Source organism: Antrostomus carolinensis, unplaced genomic scaffold (assembly GCF_000700745.2).
Source record: "Antrostomus carolinensis isolate BGI_N321 unplaced genomic scaffold, ASM70074v2 scaffold20868, whole genome shotgun sequence".
Taxonomy (NCBI): Eukaryota; Metazoa; Chordata; class Aves; order Caprimulgiformes; family Caprimulgidae; genus Antrostomus; species Antrostomus carolinensis.
In genome coordinates, this window is record NW_010332549.1 from 1 (window position 1) to 15,917 (window position 15,917).

General features: G+C 39.6%; 1 protein-coding gene across 1 annotated transcript; it reads left to right on the top strand.

The window, feature by feature from the left end:
• Window positions 1-4,136: 4,136 nt before the first annotated feature.
• On the top strand, window positions 4,137-15,818 carry LOC104529290 (NPC intracellular cholesterol transporter 1-like; the record flags this gene model as incomplete). The annotated part of the gene is made up of 11 exons (XM_010173560.2): window positions 4,137-4,259; window positions 6,548-6,670; window positions 7,695-7,801; window positions 8,377-8,552; window positions 9,443-9,610; window positions 10,251-10,500; window positions 12,392-12,468; window positions 13,139-13,509; window positions 13,886-14,112; window positions 14,669-14,769; window positions 15,712-15,818. Coding segments are annotated over 11 exons (1,830 nt in total), but the record flags the coding sequence as incomplete, so codon positions are not given.
• Window positions 15,819-15,917: the final 99 nt, after the last annotated feature.

Genomic DNA, 15,917 nt, shown 5'->3' on the forward strand with positions numbered 1-15,917 from the left:
CGTGCGGCAGCAGCAGCCGCCCGGGATGCGGCGGTCCCGCGGTGTCCCCCGGTTATGCAACGGCCAGCGCATGTGAGCGGCCGTGCTGTCACATGCCCGTGCAGGGGCTCCCGTGTGTCCTCAGCGCCTGGTTCGGTTTGCTCGCAGTGATTCTTATGCCAAGTGACAGCCTCCTGGAAGCCGTAGACTGTGTATAGCAAGATCTGCTATTTATTGATGTGCTTAATATTAAATATTAAGTATACATGTTTCCTTAACATCAGAGACTACAATAAGTTGGACTTCTTGATACTTTAGGAGAAAAAAAAAGTGTAAAACCTTCCCTTCTCTATTCTCAGTCACATTTTGTTTATGCTGTAGTCTCAGATAGGAGTGAGGTACTCCACGTTCTTCTGAAGAAACAGGGAGTGTCTTGTCAGCATTACTGGTTTGTTTTTTTTTCCTCTCTAACCAACTTGGAAACATACTTTCTAGGTCAAGTTTTATGCTTAACCCTTTTTAAACTCACAAGTTTGTCATCCTGTGTGTGTGCTGACTTCTCTTCAAACAACCTTTACAGAGCTTGAACAGAAAGCTAGGAATTCATTCTAGAAGCTGATGATTGTTTAGTAATGACTCATGATCTCTAGTTGGGTAGCTAATGGACTTCACACCTTAACACTGCTTTGTGTAATGTTTTTGGAGGGAGATACCACCTTGTAGCAATGAGATGTGTCCTATGCTGGCAGGTAAATGATGACAGGATGCTTTCCTTTAGGTGACAGAAAGATACTGAGCTAGAGGAGCTCGAAACAAGTTCCCCTAAGACTTAGGGGATCCTTGTAGAGGATGTGGCTTTGTGGTCCATAAGAAGTAAACACTGTAAAATTACTTTAACTGTGCAGGTTTTAAATTCTTAATGTAAGAAGGCAAAATTTGAATTTTTTTGACGTTAACTTTTATTTACAGCCTAATGCTCCACCAAATGGACCTTGATATATTTCAAAGAGAAGCTGGTCCTTCAGTTAGACTGAGCCTGTATAGTGGTAGATGCTTGCATGTGAAGGTGAACATGTTCTCTCCCCTCAAGTATACTGGTAGTGTAACGTTTTCACACTTCTGGTTGTGGTGTGTCTAAATGAAAGTGCCATACATCATGTTTCGTCTTTTTAAAGAAGTCAGTAGACTAGAGTGGCATTTTGGTTTGCAGTCCTTCCGTTACGTACACTTTCACAGTGAGCTTGAAGCGTTCAGCCTCTGAAAGATGTAACTTTCATTCTGAACAGTGCATGCTACAAGACTTGTGCCAGCTAACCTGTTATTAGTTGATACTTAACTAAGAACTACATTGAAAATCTTGGCTCCTTTAGTCCTGTTCCTGAATGTGGACTTACAGGAGAATGAAGTCTTGAAACTGTTCTTACTTTCTTCAGAACATCCTAATGTACTGGATGGCAACTAGTGTGCTTAATGGCAGCTGTTTCAGCTGATCCTCATGTAATTATACTAAAACACAAGCTGTCAAATTAGTGGCTAAGCAAAGTTGGATACAGGTTTCTTATCAGCAACTGGAATCTCAAGCTGTAGGATATCTTCTGAGTTTCTGAAATCCTGTGGGAAGATGTCAATGGCAGGTGCTGCTCTGTCTCACTGTTGCCAGCTGTCCTACAGCACAGTGGTACCTGACCTTGGGCACGACGTTCTGAAATGCCTGTATGGAGCAACTTGCTTGGCAGGGATGGGAATGTAGCTTCAGAGCAAGACAGTAACCACTTTATGTAAGTTACTTCCTGGAAAATCAAGAGTGACTTGTTCATCATCTTTCTGGGTGGAAAGTGAGGAAGCAGTCTTAGAAGGGGAGAGGTGACTGAAGGGAATGACTGGTAGAACTGAATAGTACTTTGCTGGGCAGTAAACGAAACAATCTAAGTGTTGTAAGGTGTTATTACTGTTCTTCTGCAGGGCATCGGGGTGTTTTGGTGCAGATGGCCTTAGCTGCAGACAGCTGATAGTTAGGGACCCTGTGTGTTCTGATTATGTATGCAGTAAGTGTGTATTTTCCCAGTAAATCATTGCCAACTAACACCAGCTTGCTCCCGAAAATTTTGACCTGTTACTGTTATTGCAACTTTCTCTTACTACTTGACCTTCACTTTCCTGTGGCATGTGAAGTGAGCTTGAACAACTCCAGAACTAGCGCTTGCTTTCCCTGACCAGGAGCAGCTAATGATTTTTCTGCCTGAAAAGGAACAGTCCCTTACTCATGAGCAAAGGAGCAACAGGAGCTTGGTAGACAAAGCTTGTTTTTGAATTGGATGCCTCCGAACAAGTTACCGAGAGACAAAGTAAGAGTAAGAATTAAATCTGTAAAGTGTCCTTTAGTCCATGGATCTCCTCCTCTCATAGGGAGGTCTGTGAGGTAAAGTGCAACTTCTGGGGCGGATCTGCAAACTTGACCTGGTCACCTGTTTCCATAAAGCAGTCTTACCATTTATTAAGGGTAATCTGGTATTGTGTTTCCCTAGATCTCAGTTTCTCAACCTAGTGGGCAATACGGACTATTAATTGTGATGTGGACTAGATATTAAGGGAGTGGAGGGGGAGGAGTATGCTGTTTCTTGGAATCTTTCTTCTTGCCCTACAGAATCCCAGATGTACCATCCTAGATGAAGGAAGGGAAAACAGCTGTATCTGATGCTGTTGCCTTTCCCATACATTAGTAATCTTAATTCGGAGGGACAAACAATGTTCACTTATCATCTGGTATTTGCAAGACTACAAATAGTTGCTGTTTCTGTATACAACATGATCGTTGTTCTTTGTCTGCCTAACAGCTACATATTCATTGTTGGTGATGGCTAATGTTGCTGGGAGTGTTGAAGATTATTGATTTGTTTCAACATGCAGTTGAAGAAACTTAGACTGCAGGAAATGTGTTTATGATCTGCTGGAACACTAGTTTTATTACGAACAAATGATAATGCCTGGGAACCAGAAAGCTGTAACAGAACCTTTGTAGAATGCTAGTAGCCATGAAATGTCCATACTTGCTGGTGTGAGAGTTCTTTGTGGGCTTCTGGAGCTCTGACCTGAGGTGAAATTTATCTTCAAAGAGAGTGAGTCTACCGGAAGCAGGAATACACTCTTCTGAACTCTGAGGATGTACTGAATGCTGGTGCTAGTGTACTGCCAGTTGGTGTCTAAGCTGTGCTAGGGGCAGGAGGGAATGGCCTTTATCTAAGGTTGTGTTGCTATTGCTTTGTAAAGTACCTAGGTAAGTCCCACTTTAAAATACAAAGTACTTCATAATGCAATTTAAAAAAAAAAAAAAGCCACCAACCCACAACCCTTTGCTAGTCTTATGGAGTATCTTGCCTTATTTAGAAGGCAGTTGGGTTGAACACAGCATTTATCTGTTAATTTTGGGGCTAGGAGGGCTTTCATCCATTTAAGAAAAGTAGCTGTTCACCCAAATCTTAAGTGACTTAGAAGTCTGACTCTGCAAACAGTAGCTTTGTTAACTATGACTTATTTACAACCACACTTACTCATCCCTATCTCTTCTTACCAGTGTAGGAATGTTCTTCTGAAAGAATGGAAAGAGCAAAGTACTTGTCTTAGTCTGTAAATTAATCTAGCTTTTACTAGAAGGTTTTTGGAGGAAGAACTTGCAGCTGCATCTTATCAGTGGTAATGGAGTAGTTACTTAGTTACTTGCAGTATCCCTGTATGCTGTCTGAATCCCAGGAGACCTGCCCTCTCCCATGTTTTGTGGCTGACTCAGTGATGAGCATGCTATTAACTTGTTAATGGTTGAGAGTTATGTTGGTGACTTTAGGTTGCTGACTTCAAATGATTTGGTGTTTTTTAGACTTACTGACTTGGTTCAGCTGCTGTAAATCAAGGATCACCAAAGCTTTCTGGTTCAGGGAACAAATCCAGACTTTTATTAGCGAGATTCTACTAGGTCATGGTATAAGTATCTAATCTTAGATTGTCTCTGAAAATGCTTTTTTGGTGTTAGTACTGAAATGGATATTCAAACTTGCAGTTCTAGGTCTAAGAGCTCTTCTAGTAGTTAAAAGTAACTGATCTGTTCAGCTTTTCTGAACAGGCTGAAAGTTTGAGTGATAAACATGTTAGCTTTTCCATTGTAGGTTTTACTGATGCAGAACTTCAGTAATATTGTTCAAAATTCTTTATTCACATTACAAGTGTATGCTAACACTAGGCCAAAACAGCTGAATACTTTTTGGTGCATGATCAAGAGTCATGTGCAAGTAAGTTGCTCTTTTTATAGCCTGAAAATGATGGCACAAAGCCTTTTAGGTAAACTTACAGACATAATACAGCTTGTATTTTATTTTGTATCTCTAGTTATAACCAAGAAAGTGATACCTGGAAATACAGATAACAATTTACAAAGAATGGAACTATTGGTCAGCCTGATGTGGTGGCTGAAATATACTTTAAGTTTTCCTATGTAAGAAGTGACCTGATAAGTTGTAACTTGTAACTGCATTACCAGTTATACCGCACTTTCCAGTCTGGAAGAAGCTAAGTCTGAAAAGAGCAGGCTGATTATTTTGTGGGTTTTAAAAGTTAAGAAGTATTAGATAACAGGACTTAATGAAGCATAGAAAATCCTTTTTTAGAAAGTGTTCATAGAAAGTATGATCACAAACCATCCTAGACTAAACATGGAAGCCAGCCTGATATTGAAGAAATACCTAATTCTGTTCTCACAGGCAGTAGTAAGCAGGTCAAAATTCTTTGCCCTTTTGCAAGAATAGTGGTGAATCTGTCTCTCCTCTTGGAGAGATTATTAATTCACTTCTGATGCTGGTGCATGTGAATACTTAACAATCTTCTTTCCCCACTAGCAGATTATTTACTATTAAAACTAGGGTATGCAGATGTGAGGAAGCAGAAATTAAGATAGTGACTTCTAAATTTACCTCAAAGTGTTGACTTCTTAGATTAATTTAATGCATGAACATATTTACGGTGTAGTTTCTGTCGTCTCCAACCTATGGGAATTTAACTCTTTGCTTTATGCTGGTGTTAAATATTCAGTGTTTACAAGTACAATTGTAGTGGGTGCTTTCCAGCTTTTGTCTGTAAGAATATAGTGATACTCAGCAGCTGGTTACAGGTTTAGCTAGATGAAATGCTAGAGCAGACAAATGGAACTCATCAGAGTGGTACTTAAACTTACTTTTGGACCTGGCTTATAGTGAGTAGCAGTGAATCAGGCTGTGTTGCCTCGGGAAAACAAATCTAACAGGGTCAGGTAAATTGGTGATGGTTATTGTCCGTGATTTAAAAAAATCAGTGTTGTTCAGCACAAAAATGGACGTTGTGGAGGCATTGTAATTGTGGGTAGCTCTTGGGTATTATGAATAGGGCCTTTCAGGGGCCTCTCTGGCCAGTCAACAGTATTATTCATGGTCAAGCACAAAGCATAGCAGTCTGTCCTTGCAGTGTAAGCATATGCTGTTTCTACAAATGTTAAGTCAAGGCTGTTCAGGAGATTAAAATAGGTCAGTTATCTCTCAAACTGTACTATGCAAACTTCTGATCAGAGCTGGCAGAAGTGTAGTAAATGTTTGTGCAGTCTGCTTTCTGCTTGCAGCCCAGGTGCATAGGAAAACCTTGGAGCTGTCTTGAAGCTTTTGCTGTAAATAACTTGTTATTGCATTAAGTGTTTTACATCTCAAAATAAATATTTTGGTTTAGCATTTCAGATGTTTTGGTGTCAGTACCACTGAACAAAAATACAAGGCTTGTTAGGTGCCACTGTCCTTTTTCAATTTCCTTTAGTTTATAAGCTAAATAAAGAACCAATTTCTGAATTTTTCAATAGTCCCTTAAAACAAAACAATTTTTAAATTACTTTTTTCTTTTTACTTAGCACTGCAAGCTTGTTTAAATGTTGCATGCTTAGGCTTGAAAGTGGTGATAGAGAGATTGTGACAATATATGGTGTTTTGTGTTGAGTGCAGAGCTGTGAAGTTCTATTTCAGAATCCTCTTCGTGCTGCTGCTTCCTCAGTCAGTCACTGTAAGTGACTGAGTTTTGCAAGAATTACAAGGTGGCAGGAGGAACTGAGGTATTGCATATAAGCTTCTCTCAATGTATGCTGACTCATGTGCTCTAAAGTGACTCACTAATTAGTTTAACTCAGTAGTCTTATGCATTGTTTTGCATGAACAAATTGTTTTCTACATCCCCTTATATTTGAAGATGGTTTTTAAGCATTGATTTAGGTTTTTCTTAAGTAACTCTTATACTTGGTCTTAACTAAAGACAGTGCACTTCCTGTTTCTACACTGGGCAAGGAAGGGTGGGGAGCTGAGCTGGAGATCAGTGGTGATGTGCACTGTGTCAGAAACACATGCTTTTGTTAATGGGTGTTTTATGTAGTACATGCTGATGTTTAAATTAGCAGGAAGTTATCTAATCTGAATTGTAAATGACTTTTGGAATGGTAGCACATACACTGTACAACAGGTGAAAAACTTGGCAACTAATTCTTGCACTTAATCAGTTATCTCGTGCTGATCAGGTACTTCCACAGTTGTGTGTCTGGTATGGGGAATGTGGAGTTGCTTCTGGAGACAAGAGATACAACTGTGCTTACGATGGACCACCAATAGCATTACCAGAGGATGGCTATGACTTAATGCAGGTGAGCTTCTTTTGGAGATCTGCTGCTGAAAAACAGTTCTGCACTTTAGAGTTCTGTGTTAGGATGTGTTGGACCTGCTCTAAGACCTAAAGCTTTCTCATCCTAACTTGATAAGAGAGTAAACGGATTTCTCTTTGATTTCTCAGATATAGGTCATGTTTTCCATCAGATGATCATTCCTGACCCCTTCCTTAAATAGGAAGGCAGTAACTGATGCTCATTCAAATGGAGCAAACTTGGACAAAGTTCAGTCTCTGTAGCTGTACCTAGGGTGAGACCATATTTCCTTACCTGGGCTTTAGCTGCCAAAGTGAACAAAACCACAGTCAAAATAGAGTTTGTGTATTTGGTGCACAACGTAGGATGATATTGCCACACTTGCCTCCTGGCAGATAATAGTACAAAGCTTTAAATTGTGAAATAGCTATAGAGTTAAGCAATGATTTGGCTGGTGGCAGGAGTGTAGGTGAGCTAACTACTGTACTGTTTCTGAAGACTTAATGTACAATTCTTGTATGTTACTATCAGTTATAGTTGTATTAAATGCATTTGTCTCTTGTATAAACTGAATGTGAAATAGCTCTTCCAGGTAATCAATGATTTTGTGGTTAGTGGCTTGCCTTCTGAGACTTCAGAATCTGATACTATCTGGAAGGTATATTAGAGGATAAGCTGCAGAATTACTTTCAACTTGGATAAACATGTGTTGTCCTCTTACTAAGAGACTCTCAAATACCATTAACATTCTATATATAGACCCTGGTGACTAAAGATCATCTGAAGGAGCTTTTTAAAAGGAAGTGATCCCTTGTGTAAAAAGTGGTTTCTTCTCCCTGTTCTCTAAAGAATCTCATTGGCTAGACTGATTTACTTTTTTTCTATGCTTCTCCCACAGCAACAGCTACTGTCTTCAGAAATATGCTGAAGCAGAACCCATAACTGTAATGAGTTCTGAAGTCATAAATGCTTAAGTCTTAATGCTTTTCCTTCCTTTCTCCTGATCTCAATACTGTTTTTATTTAAGGAACTCTGTCCAGGCTTATTCATTGGCAATGTTAGCACCTGCTGTGATGTTAATCAACTTCAGACTTTGAAAAACAACTTGCAGCTGCCTCTGCAGTTTCTTTCCAGGTATGCTAATGAATGGCAAAGCAACTAGAGCTTTGTAATATAATAAGAAAGCACATTAAGACTCTTCTGTTCAAGTAAACTGTAGAAGAGATGGTAACTTCATTTAAAGGCTTATTGGAGCAAGCTCTTGGAGAGACCATATCCGGGGGCTTTAATTTGATGAAACAACTACTTGCAGTCTGGATTGAGTTAGCTGGTAGAATAAACATTTCCTTGGCTTGACTCAAGCTACTGTATGTGTAATGAAGCGTTCAGAAGAGGGTGACATAAAGTACTGTTTGAGTAGTATTGTAACAGAAGTCTTCCTGCTAACAGCAGTTTTCTGTCAAATTCTGCTTGTATCTCCTTTTTGAGGTAGGCAATTTTGTTAGTGAATGATGTTGATGTTACTGATGAGTATTAAGCTATTTTAAGCACCAATTAATGTTGTATTACTAATTAAAAACTTGCAGAATTTAAATATTTTGTTCTGTGACTCTGAGGAGAATGTTTACACTTGCTGTGTAGGTCAAATCAGATGTGCCTTGCATCTTTACCTTTTAATCTGATGGCTGTTCATTGACTTTCTTACCCAGATGTCCATCATGTTTTTACAACTTGATAAACCTCTTCTGTGAACTGACTTGCAGTCCAAATCAGTCTGACTTTTTGAATGTTACAAGCACCATACCTTATTATGATCCAGTTTTAAAAGAGAACAAAAGTAGTGTTACAGAGCTGCAGTACTTTATTGGAGAACGCTTTGCAAATGGTGAGTAAACACTGTGTTAATTTATCTAGGCTTTTGTCAAGGTAACGAGACCAATGCATTCTCAGGAAGAATTGGAAGGGGGAGCCATCTCTTTGACTAGCCTCTGAAGTTTGAGGCATCAAATAGGTACCAGTAGGTCCCCCTTGAAACTGCTGCAGCACTAACATCTGCCTGGATAGGAGACATTACACTGATACCTTTAATAACAGTGTTTTCGAAGACTCGGCTGAGACTGGACATCTCTAGCTGATAACCCTGGTGATTTTAACTCAGAAAAACAAAGTTGTTGCCAAGTACTGAATGTCCAAAGCCTACCTGATACTGAAACTGTCTGCCAAGTATGATAGTAAAGTTTGTACACTGTAATGGTTCTCTTAAGAGGTACTTGCTTATCTCAAAATTGACTGTTCTAGTCCTCTGTCAAATCCAAAGACTTTTTTTTTTCTAAGAACAAACAAATTTGGGTTGTATTTTGGTTTTATAACAAGCTTGAAACATTAGTTCAGACTTTTTATACTGTGTACAGTAACCTTCCATCAAGTTATGAGATATTTGAAAGTTGTATATGGCCTACAGGTCAAAAGTGCCTTAAATATTTGTCATAACTTCCCCCAAAAGGAGCTTTCGCTTAAGTACTGTTCCCTCTCAAACAGTAAAGTAGGTGCTAGCATAATGCAGATTCAGGTGGCCTACTGAGAATAAGATACCTGTAACAAAGCATTGCAACTTTTGAATACTTGTAAATACAACTGAAAGCATTATTTCCCTTTCTTAAGATATTTCCTCTTGAAAGAAGCTTGGTGAGTCTTTAATTATTGGAAATACTTGGAATGCTTTTTCAAATAAAAACATTGGTTTAACGACTGTTCTATCTTCATGCACTTTCCTAGCAATGTATAATGCCTGCAAAGATGTGGAGGCTCCATCAAGTAACGTTAAAGCACTGGGGCTGCTGTGTGGGAAGGATGTCAAGGACTGTAATGCAACCAACTGGATTGAGTACATGTTCAGTAAAGACAATGGACAAACTCCTTTCAGCATTATTCCTATCTTTTCAGGTAAGAAACCGAATAGTCCTTGTCTCTGAACCTTCTGTCAAAGGTTGTGTGCTGTAGGTAGTACACTGATTTGTTAAACAGCTGCCCAGCAGTGAAGGTCTGTAGTTGGAGACTTTCAAAGCAATGTAAGATAAACTGATTATCTCTTGATTTCTGCTTGGAAGTCATACTTTGTGCTTGCTTTGTATGCAGCTTCTTGCTGTGTAGATCCCTAAAATCCCTTAAGGGATGTACTGATCTTGGGTAACTGGATAGCTTCTTTTCCTTGGGAAACTAAGGCAGTACCCTGACCCTTCAGGAATTCTTTCTAAGGAAATTGTTATACGCTTCACAGTCTGAACAGATGAGGGGGATGCCAAATCATTGCTGGGATGATACAAGTATGTGCTTATTACTTTTGCAGACTGAAGTGTTCTAAAATGTGACTAGTTGTTTTGTCAGTAGACAACTGTAAATAGTCAGTACCTGCTGTAGAAAAGGCAGTGGCTTCTTCAGTTATAAGACCAGGAAAAGCTACTCTATATGGAGGCTAGAGGCTTTTGTATAAAGGGTTAACTCATTTAAGTAGGAAGCTTCTGTTGTGAAGGTCTGAATTCTTACCTGGTAGTGAACTGGCTCTGCAACTTGTGATTTGTCATAGATGTTCCTGTCCATGGAATGAATCCTATGAACAATGCTACCAAAGGCTGTAATGAGTCTGTGGATGATTCAACAGGACCATGCAGCTGTCAAGACTGTTCAATTGTTTGTGGTCCAAAACCTCAGCCCCCTCCATTGCCTGCTCCTTGGCTTTTGTTTGGTTTGGATGCTGTGTATGTCATCATGTGGATCTCCTACATGGCATTTCTACTCATATTTTTTGCACTAGTTTTTGGAGTCTGGTGTTACAGGTAAAGCATTCAAAATGCTCAACTCTGAAAGTCACTTGCCTTTCCCTGAAAACTTTCTTTGCCCATGAGAGAATGGTTATGTCTCTACTTCTTCACCCCATCAAAAGTCATATTGTGGCAGATGCTTATACTTACAAGGAGTGTTCTAGCACCTAAAACCATATGGTGGAAAGTGAGTGCAAAAGTTGATTTGATGTGTGACTCTCGTAGTATCCCTAGCTACAGCTTCAAATACACAAATCTACAACTTTCATAAGCAAGAACTTGGGAGTATGCAAAAATCTGGGGAAATGCATATATCTCCTCCATCTGATTGACATTAAGCCTTTGTGGTAAAGAGTAAAGTCTCAGTTCAGCTCTCTCGGTTCTTGGATGGTGTGCATTAAAATACCAGAGCACTGCCTTCATACTCAAATGCCAAACTTTTCTTGAAGCTGTGGGGTTTTACAATGCTTAAGACTAGGTCAGTACACTGATAAACTAGTATCCTGGAGAACCCACAGGCTAAGTAAAAATGTGATACTGTTCTCTTTAGCAAATCGCTTGTTCCTTAAGTTGTAATTGGAATGAGCTGGAAAATTCCAGTGATCAAGAGGCCTGTTTACCACATGCGGTATTTCATTAAAGCCTCCTTTACTTTTGGCTGTTAAACACTTTGTTGCATGTGTAACACCATAACTTTGTTAGGAGATGTGGCTGAGGGAAAGACGCACTAAAAGTTTGACTTAAAGATAATGGGGTTATAGGAACTCAATTCAGGATCAGTGAAAGACAGCAAGATCTAGTATTGGCAGCAACATGCAATCATAACATAGTTTTCCCGCAGACTAATAATTTGCAGTGATTGTTTTGTTACAAGTAAATCATTAATATTCTTCCTTAGTCTCCTATTTTTTTTTGGGGGGGGGGGAGAACAGACCCAAACAAAACCTAAACAAAAGGTGAGCTTCCAGAAACAGCATTTTGTAAAGTTAGGGGCAGCAGGCCAGCTTCTCTGCACTATGTGATACTTGCTAGTAAAGTGCACAAGTAGTTGTAAATGCTTTGGTGTGGGTGTGCTAGCAATACAGAGCTGTGGAAACCTATTGATATTTCTTAATAGCATTTTCCAGAGGCTCCCACTAGCTAATAGCTTTTAAGTATGGTGGTACTTTTCAGTGCAACTTCAATATTGGTCAATTATGACCAAGAATCTGAAATTGCTGTATAATAATTAAATCTGTGTGGAAAAGGACCATGGGTACAACAAACTTATGATATGCTCAGCAGCCTTATTGTACTGGGCAAGATGCATAGTAAACTACATGAATCGGTAAGGGGGCTTGAGGTGTCTGGTTCATAGCCCAAAACATCCTACCATAATTGGTGGTCTGATTTCCATGAGGAGGCTATTGAACTTATCTCAGGAATGAGTATAAGCAAGTATAGACCTATCATAAGGGTTCTGTGCTATAATTTGCTGTCTTCAGGACAGGAAGAAAGTAACTTTCCTTTTTCCTCTCTTCTCCCTTTCTTCAGGCTAAGGAAGGTGTAACTTAAGCGGTTTGGCTAGTGAAGTGAAACATTTCCAGTGTAGAAATCTCTTGCAAATGTTGTCATTACGATTAAATAAATTATCTGTGCTGTTACTGCTAGTGATCTTGTAGATATGCATAAAGAATGTGTGCTTGATCCAAGCTGGGGAATGTTAAGGCAGCCAACATGGCTGTAAGTTGTTCCAAAGGATCACAAAACTGGAGACTGCTGTTCTTGAGTGTATGAGCATAGGGGGAACATGGTGCCTATGAATTCTGTAGGTGTCAAATATCACATTTATACTAGTATTGGACTCTTCTTACTGTACAGACCCCTTTTTGAGAAGCAGGGTAACATAGTTTGTTTTGTCTTGCAGGAGGCGGCACTTTGTCTCAGAGTACACACCAATTGACAGCAATGTAGCCTTTTCTGTGAATCCCCAAGGTGACAATGGTATGTCTTGGATAACAGTAATTGATTTATTAGAAACTCAGCTTAAGTGTGTCACCTTTCTGTGGGTGGGCTCTGGAATTTTAGTTTCATTAGGCCCTATAATCCATCCTTATAGGGCTTTATTTCTGTCTTTTGGCCAGTATCTGTCTTCTTTTAGAGTAGTACTTACCCCTGTTTTACTGGATGCTGAGAGCCCTGGTTGCACAGTTTATGGGCCTAGCTATGCTAATAGAAGTTGTGGAATGCTTTGTAGCCTTGGGTGGAGGAGACAACACGATGCTAAAATCAATTCGATCATGTTCTGGCCCATCCATGTATCCATTCAAAGCATGCCATGAAAGAACTGTAGTGTAACTTGTGTAGTAGCTGAGGTAGCTTGTCTTAATGCTTATGTATCTTTTACCTGCTTCCTGCCTTTATTTGCTGGGCCTACTGCTGCCAAGATAATTTTGCATTAGAAGGGGCAATGTTAGGTACAAGCTGGTTTCTGCCCCCTTAACCTCAATCCAGGATTGGTCCCTGGGCCTAACTGTCAGTGTAGACATAGCTTCTGGGTGCTTACTGCAAACAGAGCTAGACTAAAATTTCATCTTTCCTAGTGGACTTCAAGAAAACACTGCTTAACTGACTTCTTGAACATTTATTTACTGTTGACTTCTTGCTCTTACAGGGAAAACTACCTGTGGTGAAAGGCTTGGTGAAAGGTTTGAGAATGGCCTAAGGATGACATTCACATCATGGGGGGCTTTCTGTGTCAGAAATCCACGTCCTGTTATCCTCTTCTCTGTGGTCTTCATTGCAATGTGCTGCTCCGGCTTTGTATATATTAAAGCAACTACAAACCCTGTGGATCTTTGGTCAGCCCCAAGCAGCCAAGCTCGCAAGGAGAAGGAGTACTTTGACACACACTTTGGGCCTTTCTTTCGTACTGAACAACTTATTATTCAAGCACCAAACAGCCGTCCAGACACCTATTCACCTTACCCGTCGGGAGCAGATGTTCCTTTTGGGCCTCCACTTACCAAAGACATTCTCCATCAGGTAACTGGGACTTCCCAAGAGCAAAGACCTAAACATTACTAACAGGTATAACCATATGGAGTTGGCTTCCATCTCTAATGCCATGTGTCCATCAAAACAATCACTAGATATTTGTCTTACTGTAAAAGCTCTTTGCTGAAAGCCTTGTCTTTTGACCCCTTCTGTTAGAGGTAGACTTGCAAATTAAGTCCCAATAAGTAGCATGAACACAGAAAGAATGAGATTGTCATGTGCTTCTTTTGATGTGTGCGCCACTGCCTTTGGAAACTTACAGGAATATAGCATGTACTTAAGTCTTGTCTTGCAAGGAAAAAGATTTCTTGTGCTGCTCTTAAACTGTGGTTTGATTTGTTTTTTCTTTTTTTTTTCCCCCAAGGTGCTGGATTTGCAGGATGCTATTGTTAACATAACTGCTTCTTTTGACAATGAGACTGTAATGCTGAAAGACATCTGTCTGGCTCCTCTTGCTCCCTACAACAACAACTGCACTATACTGAGCGTACTCAACTACTTTCAGAACAGCCACTCTGTTCTAGATCACACTATTGGGGATGAGTTCTTTGTCTATGCTGACTACCACACTCACTTCTTGTACTGTGTCCGGTAAGCAGCACGATTACATGCTTTTCTAACTGTCAGTCAGCTAGGTCCTTGTCTTGCTGGCAAACAAAACTAGCTAGTTCTCGCTGCCCCCTTGAACCTTTTGTTACCCCCTTTTAAACTCTCAATATTATGTGGAACTGCAGATTAGTATAGATTGCTTCTGTTTGTCTTAGTACTTCAGCAGAGCATTTTAATCAGGTTTCAGGTTAAGCTTGGTTTGGTGCAGACACTGTCTCTGTTTTACGTTAACCATGTTACAAACACTTCTGAGAAGCAGAGTTCTGATACAGAACACAGTTTCTAAGCTTTCACTTCAGTTTATAGTTCAGTTGAGTAGAAGCCACTCCTTGTCTTGAAAGCTATAAGGAAGACACCTTTAAAACTGTATTTAAACTTAAAGCAAACATAGCACAAGGGCAAAGTATCACTAGCAGTCTTATCTCATTTCTGTCTTGATAGTCAGCTATAACACAATAGCTTCTTACTCTTTTGTCCTGTGGTGCTGTGCCTTAGCTGTCAAGCAGAAGCTAACAGTTATTGTTGATGATCTCTTTAGGGCTCCAGCATCACTGAATGACACAAGCTTGATTCACGATCCCTGCTTAGGAACATTTGGTGGACCTGTATTTCCATGGCTGGTGTTGGGAGGATATGATGGTAGGTGGCAAAACAGCATTGCAGTTTAAGTCTTGAAAGTATATACTTCTGTGCTGCCTTTGGCACTGAAGGTGCATTCTCATTCAACACACGTTTAAGTGCACTCCAGAGAAACCAGAGTTTTGTTAAACTTTCTGTAAGGATATTTTAAATGACTTTTCAGTAGATCAGTACTGAGAGAGGAGGCAGACTGCATTTGGCACTTCCAGAGTAGTCTGTTACTGGAACATACTTGTCTTGTTGACAGGTTCGGTCTTCTTTGGGCCTGCTAAAGGATCTTTTAGCTTTTGGAGGTGAGATAAAGATATGAAGTATCTCAAGTTGACATGCTGCATTTTTGTATTTTGCTTTTGAGTTAGAACAAAGCTTTGTCACTGATCTGACAAAGCAGGAATAGATTAAGGTGTTCACAAAGGAAATCCTTCCATAATTATTCTGAAGCTAGAATTTTGTTCAAGCAATCTATCCAGTTAAGCATAACTCAATAGATACGTCAAACAAGTGTACCAAAACAGCCTTTGAAAGCAAGCACTTCTGAATTAAACTGTAGGATTTTTTACTTACTTTTAGTAAAATATAAGTATGGAAGAGGCACAGTGTTTAGGAAACCACATCCTGTCTCTCATTAGAGGAAAAGTCATAAGCACTGGTTATATAGTAGCTTGCTGTCTAACCATGCAAAAATTAAATGTTGGAGTGCTGTGAACATGGTAAGTAATGAATAATTACTTTTTAATACAATCTGGAGTGGTTATCAGCATCTATTCTTATTTCAGTAGTGTGTTTGAGAACTCTGTGTTAAACAGATTGCATTTAATGGAGTTCTAGGGATGGGATTGCTTTGGACAATACTAATTTTAAACTTAGTTGTACCTGTTTATACTGGAATGTAAAGTCCATTTCATAATGCCTGACAGATTTGTGTTTTTTCCTGCACTATAGATGATAACTATAATAATGCTACAGCTCTTGTTATTACTTTTCCTGTCAACAACTACTACAATGACTCAAGAAAGCTAATGAAAGCCTTGGCATGGGAAAAAGAGTAAGTAGGCTTCCTGTATTCTGAAATGTGTATGTTACTTAGAGCTTTAAATGTGTGTACATTAAAAACAGTTCGGTGGATAAGGAACTGGCTGGACGGCCGC